This window comes from Juglans regia, chromosome 11 (genome assembly GCF_001411555.2).
Source record: "Juglans regia cultivar Chandler chromosome 11, Walnut 2.0, whole genome shotgun sequence".
Taxonomy (NCBI): domain Eukaryota; kingdom Viridiplantae; phylum Streptophyta; class Magnoliopsida; order Fagales; family Juglandaceae; genus Juglans; species Juglans regia.
This window is the reverse complement of record NC_049911.1, coordinates 14,159,243-14,170,354: the sequence shown is the minus strand read 5'-3', so window position 1 is coordinate 14,170,354 and position 11,112 is coordinate 14,159,243. Positions and strand designations below refer to the sequence as shown.

General features: G+C 36.4%; 1 protein-coding gene across 1 annotated transcript; it reads right to left on the bottom strand.

Annotated features, from left to right (window-relative positions):
* Positions 1–3,236: 3,236 nt before the first annotated feature.
* Positions 3,237–8,488, bottom strand: LOC109000378 (phosphate transporter PHO1 homolog 3-like). Its single transcript, XM_018977230.2, has 12 exons — positions 7,828–8,488; positions 7,339–7,699; positions 7,195–7,243; positions 6,463–6,534; positions 5,948–6,077; positions 5,715–5,835; positions 4,918–5,176; positions 4,712–4,816; positions 4,419–4,613; positions 3,935–4,213; positions 3,710–3,846; positions 3,237–3,561 (listed from the first exon to the last, which is right to left on the bottom strand). The coding sequence occupies exons 1-12, from the start codon at positions 8,429–8,431 to the stop codon at positions 3,462–3,464; spliced, it is 2,412 nt and encodes an 803-aa protein (XP_018832775.1). The 5' UTR covers positions 8,432–8,488; the 3' UTR covers positions 3,237–3,461.
* Positions 8,489–11,112: the final 2,624 nt, after the last annotated feature.

Below are 11,112 nucleotides of genomic sequence, written 5' to 3'. Positions count from 1 at the left end.
CTAACCCATTTTGGTTCATGAAAAGTTGCAATCCATTGGACTGAGAGGATATATGAGCCGAAGGGTTTTCCTCCAACCTTTTCGTTTTGACTTGAGATGGAATTAAAATCTTCAATACCCAATAAAGGTCCTAGGAATGAGTCTGCAATTGTGTTGAGCTTATTCGAAAAGGAAATTTGTTGACTATATTATGCAGAACAATAAGCTAACATGAGTAACCAAGGCATGTGTGCAGGATCCGAGTACACCATAAACACTAGGAGTGTAAAAAACAATCAGAAAATTGGACTGAACTAGACCAGCCCGAAGGCATGACAAAACCGGCTGGAACAGGTCCGGACCGACTCTATATAAGATATATTTTTAATTATTTGTTAATTATTTTATATAATGTTTTTTTATATATAATATGTATAATAATATAAATTAATTTAAAAATAAATTGAAATTGTAAAACTTTATACTGAAATTGATAAATCACATTAATTGAAAAAAAATCCTATATATCAAAAGATTTGAATTTATATACCAAAGTTGTAAATAAGATCACTAAAATATTATTTACCAAAAAAAATCATTCAAATATTATTACCAAATTTTTATGGCTTACTAAATTCTCAATATATTCTTTTTTATAAGTACATAATACATTAGTAAATTAGTAATACTAATGTATATTAATTATAATTTATATTTTATGACCTAATACTAATAGTCTAATACTATATTACTATTAGTAATATACTTTTAAGTCTATATATAAATGAGTGTATATACTTTAAAACTGACAAACCGGACCGAAACGGGTAAAAATCGGATATATCGGTTTAAAAGATAATCGGTGCGTAATCGATTTTTAAAAATACAAAATCGATACATACCGATTCGGTTTTAAATTTTATTCAAAACGGAACCGGATCAAATAGGTTACACCCTAAATTAAACACCATAGCATTACTACAAATATACACAGGTTCGACGTCTGTACCTGGGCGCCATAAACACAAAAGACCACCCTAGGAAGATCATATTAGGTGGTGAGACCTTTACAAGGAAAAACATTGCCTATTTACAACACCTTTGTATTCACATCAGACAAAGTGACTCCTTAGTCCTCTAGGAAGATCATATCAGGTGGTGAGACCTGATTTGGGCCCTAAGTTCACGCATTGCAGAGAAACGTGCTATTCCTCTGCAATTCTAACAAAGAAGCTTCATTTCTGTTTTGGTGGCGGGATAGGCTCTGCCACCTCAACCATTTCAGTAAGATCAACAAGATTCTTAGAAGAGAACCGAGTATTTTTACCATCAGAGGACCCTTTGAGAGTGTTCCGAGCATAGGTTGCAGACTGAGTGCGGTTCCCCCTCTTCTTTCCTTTTCCTATTGTTCTCTTTTTTTTTTTTCTTTTTTTTTTTTTATCCCTCGAGCTTGAATCAAAGTTGCAACTGTTTGAATTTCCTCTGTAGTTTCTTCCTTCTCCAAGGCCAGTGTTTCTTGGGGGTAGCTTTGAATGGTTCCTGCTTTCTTTTTACTTCGAACTCAAGATTGCCATGTAACTCAACTTCACTGGTGATGGGTTGATTGGCTTTTTCTATGTGTTGTGTTATGGGATGATGGTTGATGGAGAAAATTCTTCAAAATGGGTAAGTATCGATTGATAAACTGATGGGCCTCTAATGAAGGGAATGAAATCAAGTCTGCCATATTTTGTTACGTCAAGCGAGGCAGGATCTGATTGTGTTTGGTTAGAAATTAAGGAGACAAAGTTTGGTGTGATGGTTTCAAATGTTGGTGGTATGGCAGGTGTGGAGAAGTGGCGCTTGGTGGGCTCACTGTTGGGTTGACGGCTGATGGGAGAGGAGGTGGGCTACAGATATTAATTGGGGCCACCAGCTTATTTATGGCTCACTGTTCATCATCCCTTAATGTAGAGCATTCTCTGGAGAAACCCATCTCCCTTGATGCTGGTATCCCGCTTCCGTGCCTCCATTGACCTGAGCATGGAGCTCCAGTTGTGATTTGAAGAGGATTCTTTCGGTTCGTATTGGTGGATTGGGAACTTTCTTCTGAGTACATCTTTCCTTTCCCTTTGTTGGCAGCACTTCCTTCTGGGTGGTGGCTTTGCAAAGTTTCCTCTTTTTTTCGATGATTGCTTGGTTCTCTAAATATGACCGTAGGGAGTGCATCTCTTTGGGTAGGTCTTTGTCTATTATGTTCCTGAGCTACATGGTGGAACCCGTGTGTCATTTCTCCATGTTGATGAATTTTCGACCCTCATCCACGGTCCATAAATTGAAATTTCTGGTGGTTCCATGTAGGTTGGACAAGCTTGGGCTATGTGACAAGTCTTCCACATCCATAGCAGAATTTCGATAGGCTCTCGTACTTGATCAGTATTTTCCTCACTTCACCACTCGATCTTGCTAGATCAAACCCTTCTGGCTGTGGTTGTTCAACGTTCATTTCCACTTTAATACGCAGAAACCTTCTCAGAGTTGCACCTAAGATGGATGCTTTGTCCACTTCAGTGAGATTTCCCAGAACCTTGCCTCTTCTTTCAGCATTTTATTTGTAAGCATCTCCATGGGTAGACCATGGATTTGTATGTAGAAAGCAGAATAATTCAATGCAATTTCGTTGATGCTTAGTTCAGGAGGCCAGTGCCTAATGACCATATGGAATCCTTTGAAGTTCCAAGGGCCAGAATCCTTTCCTTGTCTTGCTGGTTTGGAAACGTAAACAGAAACATGTTGGTTTTTATATCTTCAATCATGAGACCATTGACAAAACTCCACACAGCTTTGATGGGTAGCATGGAAAGGGTGTCTGTTGAGAGATTTTGTGGAAATTAATTTGCCAACTGGAGTGCGGTTTGAGAAGTGGTTTGCTGGACCTTCTTCTGGTTCTAAATAGAGATCATTCCATGAGAAAGCTTCAGCTTGTGAAATGAGCCTATCTATATCAGATTGCGCTGACATTTCTGTGTTGGTTTGTGGTAGTGGGACGGATAGGGAGGGAGGGGCAGGGGTGCAGGGATGGGGGGCTGGTTTGTTTAAAGGGATGGAAGGTGGGGAGAGAGTAACGGCAAAGAACTACTAAAGAGGGGAAGGACTCATAAGAGAGGTGGGGAGAACTCATTCTAGGAGAGAGAGAGAGAGAGAGAGAGAGAGGTGGAGAGTTTTCCTTTTTGATTGTGGCTTTCATCGTTTATGAATTCATAAGGTGGAAGAAACAATATCACTACTACCTTGCTTTTGTTTTGCATTTAAATTTCGTTGATGATGAAATTGAATTTAATCGAAGAAAAATACATCATTTGAGACTCTGGTGGACTGCCTTCACAAGGAATATACTGGACTGTGGAAAAACAAAAAAACAAAAAAAAAAAAAACCGAAGAGAAAATAAAAATAATTTGATTTTCTCTCTATGTTTACAGTGTGCTAGTTCCGTCCTTAATTCCTACTCATCCTTGTCTTCATTGTCATCATAGTTGAAGGGTAGGGGAACAGACTTGAATGCACGGTACTTGCCAACATTGTTCAAATGCTCATTCTCCAACCTGTGATGTAAATCACAAGAAATTGAAAATATTAAATTTGGACAAATTCTCAACATGCAAGTAGTCCCCCTTTCTTATCTATAACAAATTAAAGCTTATATAAACATGTTAGAAATTTTACTCCAAAATGACCAACAATCTTGGTTACCTGAAGAAATTCCAAATCCCACGACGAATGATTTCTAGGCAGGCTACAATAGTGATTAAAGATTCTCTATGTAAGAAAGACACCTTGAAACCCAAAACAGTTTGCAACCAAGCAAACCTGAGGACAACATTCAACACCTGCATGCATATATTACCATGAAATTACAAAAAGATGGTTTAGTGTCAGACTTTGATGAAAACTCTCAAGTTGAAATCATTTACTCACCATGGCTCCAAAATATACACTTCTGTGAGGGATTAGAAGCTTGTCTCTCAGCCATCGGTTCTTAGATTTCCGTTGCAGGAGTCCCCAGTCCAAGACAAGGTCCCAATATGTACTGACAATTGCTGCAATGGCTGAGAAAATCCATGCTAGCGTCCTCCAACCCAATCCCTTGTCGAGACTGTAAGCTGTTCTCATGCTAACAGCCACAATTGTCAAAAAATATTTCAGCCCGTTGTATCCTTGCATAGCATCTTTCTCTTCAAATAAGCGACGGAGGCACTGAAAAAGAATATGAGGGAATAAGTCCTTGCAACAATAATCATTATGAGTTGTGGCAAAAGGAGAAATTGAGCTTTAAAATATCTGTTGTTTTAAAAGCTTAAGTCTCACGTGCATGCCAAAAGGCACGCGGACCCATCTTTTGAATTCAAGACTATTGTTTGAATCAACAGCTTAAATTATTCTCTAAAAGTGAGTTCGCAACCTGAAGGAGTCGAGACAAGTACGGAATCACTGCAACAATGAAGTAGAAAGTGTTGAATACGTCACTCTTTTTGCAAGTGTTTTGTCTGTGCTTGTAGTCTCCCCAACCGTAGTAGCATATGTAGAACTCCAAACTTCTCAAGGCTTGCACTTGGCTAGTAAACTGATCCGCCAAGAAGAAATCTGGGAGCGTGACCTATCATATAAAGAAATTCACAAATGTTTATTAATTATTACAAACACCCACCTCAATTCAATTTCATTAATCTCTTGCATCATGAACGATCACAATACCTTGTACAAAGGAGCACATATACAGTGAAAGAGACATGTGAGGAAGAAGAAACGACTTGAACGGTACAGTATGTTGAATGGAAAGAATAATATAATAACTACAAGCTGCAGATCAGAAAGAGATGATAAAGTTCAGTACTGTATATATATATTCAGAATTAGATTGGGAAAAAGTTGGTAAAGTACTTCTACATATACGAGCTTACAAGAACCAAGCTGAGAGGCAGAAGTTCTGTCAATGCTTTGTAATCATTCGTTTTTGGGTCCCTTTCCATGTCAAGGTTTAAGAGAACACTAGCTAGTGCTAGTGCTGCAAGACCAAAGCTGAGGAGGAGAACTTGTTGGTAGCCCAACTCGGTTCCTTGCTTGAAGCCGAATATGAAGGAATAGTTGACTCGGTACCGCCTCCAGAAGTATATGTTGGCAGCATACATTAACATGTGCAGAACTATGAAGCCAAACAAACTGCGAGCAAGGAAGGAAGGAAGTTTAACATTGGAAAACTAGAGAATTTTAAATTTCCTCTTTCTTGGATTGAAAGCATATTCATCCGAATCTTTTATTTTTAAAAAGCTTAAAGGTGCTCACAACGAATCCTATATATATATATACATATATGTATATATATATATATGCTGGTCTTGTGACGTGGAAAGAGTTTATACAAGTTGATAGGACAGCACAAAACTTGCCAAGTCAAATGGATTGGGAGTACTATTCACAAATTTCAAAACACAAATTTCACTACTATTCACAAATCATCTCTACTCATCTCAATTGTACATTTATCTGCTCATTCTCAATTAAAAATATCTTATCAATGGGAAGTTTGGTTCACATGTGAAGAAGTAAATAATTAATATCATGCATATTTCCATCTACTTAAATTTTTGGAATAATTAGTATTATAGACGCTTGAATTCAACATGGAAGAAGAAGGATTATACAGTTCTTAAAAAATCTGTTGAGTGGAGATGTAACCCTAGAGAGAAATGAAAGTTACCTGTACAGGGGAAACATGTTCTCCATATATTCGGTCGCCCCTTTATTATTCATGAGATTACGAGTGCGTATAATTAAAATAAGAGCTAATATCAGAGCTGCCGTGCAGCCAGCAAAAAAACCTGAAGAGTTTTCCAATGAACAGATCCAAAGGGAAAGAAATGGACATTAGATTTATCCCTATAATTTCTTCGCTGTTAAGTAGTTTAATTCATTCTAGATCAAAGACCTTACCCATGGAAAATGTAGTCCTATGTCTTTCTCTCTTTGCCGTGGGTCTTAAGATGTTCATGCCTTTAGTGCGGTTAGAGTTGGAGAAATGCTTGATGAATGCAACTTCAGTCCTTTCCATAAGCTTGGTAACCTACAATCACAAGTGGCTTATATATATCAGAATAGAAAGAAATAGCAGTACTGGACAAAGCAAGTAGCAATCCTCTCGTAAGTGAAGTCTTACTGAATTTGGGTGCTAAGCTGAACTTAAATTATCTGAGTTAAACTATGAATAGTAATATTTAGTAGATTTCATTAAGATATATTTAAATATATAAAGTAAGTTGAAATATATATTTAAATGTATGAGGTATGTTGAGATATCTTTAACGAGAAGTTAAAAAGGTAGTGAATCCTATTAATAATTAGTTTGAGATGAGCTTGACAGTCAAACATAGCCTTAGGTCTGATTCATTCGAGGTGGAATGATCCTTGTCTGCTTTCATGTACTTTGCTTAGGAATATAGAAATCTCACCTCTTCAGAGCTTCCGAGGAAGGAGTTATCCACCATCTTCATGTAGGATTTTGATGCATCCCTTGAAGTAATCTGCAATGTTAGGGTATAAATATAAGGACCAAAATATCAATGGGACCTAACCTTAACTCTTAGAAAGAGAGAAAAGGCTGCTGGCTATACAAATGGAACCTAACCATTGATGCCCCTCCAATTTATGTTTCTCTTATAGTTGCACACTAATAATCTAGTCGTCTCCCAAAAAGAGATTTTTCTAAATAACCAAATACAACACTTTGGCTAAAGGTCAAGTTGGTAATTTTTTCAAGCCTTCTGTAAAAAAAAGTGAGTTTCCAATAATATTTTTACACTTTTTTGATAGGTCTACCTTTTTACAAAAGTTTATATAAAACTTATTTATTTAAAATTTGTACAAATCATTTCTTTACATGTAAATGTCTTGACATAGTACTTGTATGATGGTCCTGACTCCACTGTACTTTTTCCCAATTTCGGTAAATATTTCTTGTATGATAGATCAACTTATTAAGGAGAGTTTGACTCATATACAAGTGTATAAAATGTTAAAATACAAAGGATTAATGAAATATGTCTTTGTATTATCTCAAACTTTTAAGATAGTTGATGATTAAATATTTATATAATTATTTATTTCTCTTCTAAGCTTGCCAGTAACGTCTTTGCTAAAATATGCATAAGACATGATGATAATGATGCCCAATTGGAAAATACCTTATCATATTTCTTCATGATCTTTGAAAATGCCAGTGTATTCAAGAAGCTGTCTCATTCATGGAAAAGTATTAGTGGAAAGAAAAGAAGAAGACAAGAAAATCCTACGATTCAATAAAACTAGCAATATATGTCTAATAATACCTGAAGCTTTTGAGAAGCCGGAGCTTCTGGTAAAATTCAATAATAGCCCGCTTAAGTTGTTCTTCAACTTTCCTAAGATTTTCCCTGCTGAAATTCAGCTCCGTCTGAATAGGATAATGGAGAATGCTCTTAATGGTGGAACGAGGAGTCTCCCGGGTGTTGTTTATTTTCACACGATTAAGTACTTCCAGAGGAGCTGGTCTACTGGCCCTGATGTTGTTCGGCCTCTCTTGAACCTTTTGATTAACAAGTACGTCAATGGTCTCCTCCTCATCTTTTTCATGATCACTCGAATCATCTGATTGTCCATGGCTATTCGATCCCACCTCTTCAATCACATCCATTGACATGACAATTCTTCCTGCATATATGTGTAATTTTAATCTTCTTTTGTAACTTAAGCTCTTTTTCTAACATTATCTATTCTTTTTTTTTTTTTTTAAAAGGAGATCCTTCGATTAATAGCTTCGTAATATATACAAAACTTACTACTTGTTCTGGCCCCTCTCGGTGTTGAAGCCGATAATGCAGCTGCAGAAGCTGCAACATCTGAAGCAAGACGAGTCATCTCAACTGATTTATCAAACCATCCTTGAGGATTCTCCACTTTTATTCGAAAAGCAATGAAAGCATCCATTTGCTTATTCAACATATCCGCTTCCTTCATCACCTCCTCCACCTTAGACCTGTAAAACTTCTCCACTTTATTGAATTCATCGTCGAGCCTCCTGAAGTAAACCAACTCGTACTCTCCCCCTTCATCGGAGGACATGAGAAACGTAGTCTGATAACTCTGTGAGCCATCCCGGCTCACTGAATTTACGAGAATGGCTTGGCTTTCAATGTCATGTTCATCATCGCGAGTAATGGATGATGGGCTTGTGGGGTGGTGGCTGTATCTTTGTGTAAGGCCGCTAAAAGCTCTGTAAAGTGTGAGCTTTCGCTTTAGGCCGGCCGATGGGGTGGCCGGTGGCCGGTTTCTTTGCTTGAAGCGTAGGATGTCTTTCAACAAGGTTTTGAGCTTCCCATAATCCATGTATGCTTCTTGCCATTCAGGGACCATCTGTGCCGCGAATTCCTTTCCGAACTTCATGATTTTTCGGGTTTCGTTGCAGACTGCAGTATTACTGCTGCAAACGAAGCAACGGGTGAGACAACACCTTGAGGCTTGATGATGTGGGATTTATATATATATCCAGGTTGAGAGCGACCATTTCCTTTTCTGTTATTTAAAAATAAATAAAAATAAATAAAAATAAAAAGAACCCCATATGCAGAGAAATTTCGATCGACGGAGCAAATACGTGTTGGCTACTGGCTGGGTGCACTTTTCCATGGGAGAGATTCTGAGATAGAGACGAGACGCAAGATAAAAAGTTTCACTTTCTAGATAGAAATTAAAATATCGTAGCTGTCACAATTGACAACAGGCGAACGCGACAAGAAAATGTTTACAAATTGTTGACTCTGACATATTTTTCATTTTTTTTTATTTACCTTTTTCTGAAATCCATCTCATAATTTTGTAAAAAAATATTCTGATCACAGAGAATTTGTATAAAAATAATTTATAAATTAATTTGATTTGAGGTGATTTTTTATATTAAACTTTTTTTATTATATAATAAATTTACAAATATTGCTATGTCTATAAAGAATTTCTACCAAAATAAAACACTCAAAACACTTTTTTTTAAAAACTTTTTCTTTCACCATTTTGTAAACTACTTAGATATTTGTTAAAAATAAAAAAAATCACATATTTATTTAAAAATACTTACTTAATTATTAAGTAAAAAAAATTAAAAAAATTTTGACAGTAAAAGTCTTCTATAGGAATAGTATTTTTTGTGTAAATTTGATAGATTAGATGAAAGTCACAATTATTTTTGTATAATTATTTTTTTATTTCATTGTTTTCTTTATTTGGACGTGGCCAGATTTTATAAGATTTGTTCCTAAACCTAAATACATATAGTGGGGTGATGGCTAAGAATAGCTTATCGTCACTCCCTTGCCTTTTCTATATTTCAAAACATAGCTTTGAAAATTGTAGTCTAGTCTCTTCAGCCAGTTGAATAGTTTTAACTTTTAGCTATTCAAGATTCTTAAATGTCATTATTAGAAAATAGTTTCACAAAATAATCAAAATTGGCCACTGCCCCAGGAAGTCTTAACACACATCGAATTCTTTCCGGTATGTGGTTTTGGAGGTAGTTCTGTTCTTTACATGTGAAAGTGGAGATAAGCTCTAATAATATTAGAACAATTAATTCTAATTCATTGTGGAAAGAGGCAATGCCACATACTGAATAATTTTGACCATTAAAGGTTGATTGATTACTTGTAAGCAGTAAATCCATAGATCTTTCCCATAGCAATCATCGCGTTTTGAAGGCGTCAGTACTATTTAAACACGTCTCTTTTGGTCTGCAGAGATCATAATGAAAAATGTAAAAGAGATCAGTTGGTGACAAGTTCTGTGAACCTACCAACTATCGTTGCGCCCCTCGAATTTTGTACTGATGCCGGTGATTTTTGACCGCCGCAAGGATAGAGCTTAAGGGTGATTTTACTTTTTACATGTTTGAACTTTAAAAGATGCGCTTCTTTCTGGTCTGGCGTGCGCACAACTGAAAACATGATTATTTTGTACTGATGCTGGGAGTGGGAGAGTGGCTTTACTCGCTAAGATATTGCCATATACAAGCCACAGAAATGGGAGGGACAGAGTACTGAAACCGGCAGCTAATAGAAAAAAATAATTTATTCGGGACACATTTTGAGTCCCGATAGCAGTTTTTATAAATAAATGAGGTTTGTTATGCATCTGTCTACACCGGACACATATTTTACATATTTTCTTTTTTACACTCAATGCATTAAGTGTGTACCTGTATAGGCAGATGTAAAAATTTTTTCTAAATAAATAACGATAGTCTCTCCGTAGAAAAGTACAGTCACGAGAGAAAAGTGGGTTGAAATTTATGGAAGAGCAGAAAAAATTGAATGCTTTGTAGAAAAGCTGAAGGTCCTTTCGTTCTCTCAAGAACTGCAACTTCACCTACTATAGACATTTAGCTTAAAAACCTGTCAGAGACTCAGGCCTCGTACTCAGAAATTCTGATCCGCTGCCAAACACTGGCAGAAGTTTGCGTACGTTGTAACAGGGTGGTTGAGACTCATCGAGTGCTCCTCCCAAGATACGTCCGATCGATGAACACGGAGAGTTCTCATCGACCATACAAGTCCTTTCCAGTTTTCTGCTTTCGGCTGTCTGATGAATTATTTTCACATTTTCTCTCCTTTCAAACTATAAAATAAAAGAGAAGTGTTACAGAGTATTCATCGTAATAGTGCATACAATACATATACGTAGATGCTTTTTATCTACTTATTATTATTTTTTTTTATCCTTTAAATGCAGTGGCTACTCTCATCTCCCCGTCTTCTCTCTCATCAACTCTCTCTCATCATCTCCACTCTCTCTCTCTCAACTCTCTCTCTCTCATCTCTGCTCTATTTCTCTCATCTCGCCCTCTCTCATCTCCGCTCTCTCTCTCTCTCATTATCTCTCTCTTCCATCTCTAATTTTAAATTTAATAAATGTGTAGTGTAGATTTTAACACATAATGTGTACAAAACTAACTGTTATAAACAGTGGCTTCTATATATAATATTTCAAAATAAAATAATAAATAAATATCGAATTTTAAAAAATCCGAATTCATCCAGTCCGTTATGATCCGGGCTAACCCAATCCGAATTTTGGTC

Bases quoted from the DNA above. Each gene is read 5' to 3' on its own strand.
- LOC109000378 (XM_018977230.2), bottom strand. From the start codon at position 8,431: ATGAAGTTCGGAAAGGAATTCGCGGCACAGATGGTCCCTGAATGGCAA. The intron at 5,177-5,714 runs GTAACTTTCATT...CCTTGCTCGCAG, and splicing joins AACATGTTTCCCCTGTACAG to TTTGTTTGGCTTCATAGTTC. The intron at 4,214-4,418 runs GTTGCGAACTCA...ATTCTTTTTCAG, and splicing joins ACTTGTCTCGACTCCTTCAG to TGCCTCCGTCGCTTATTTGA.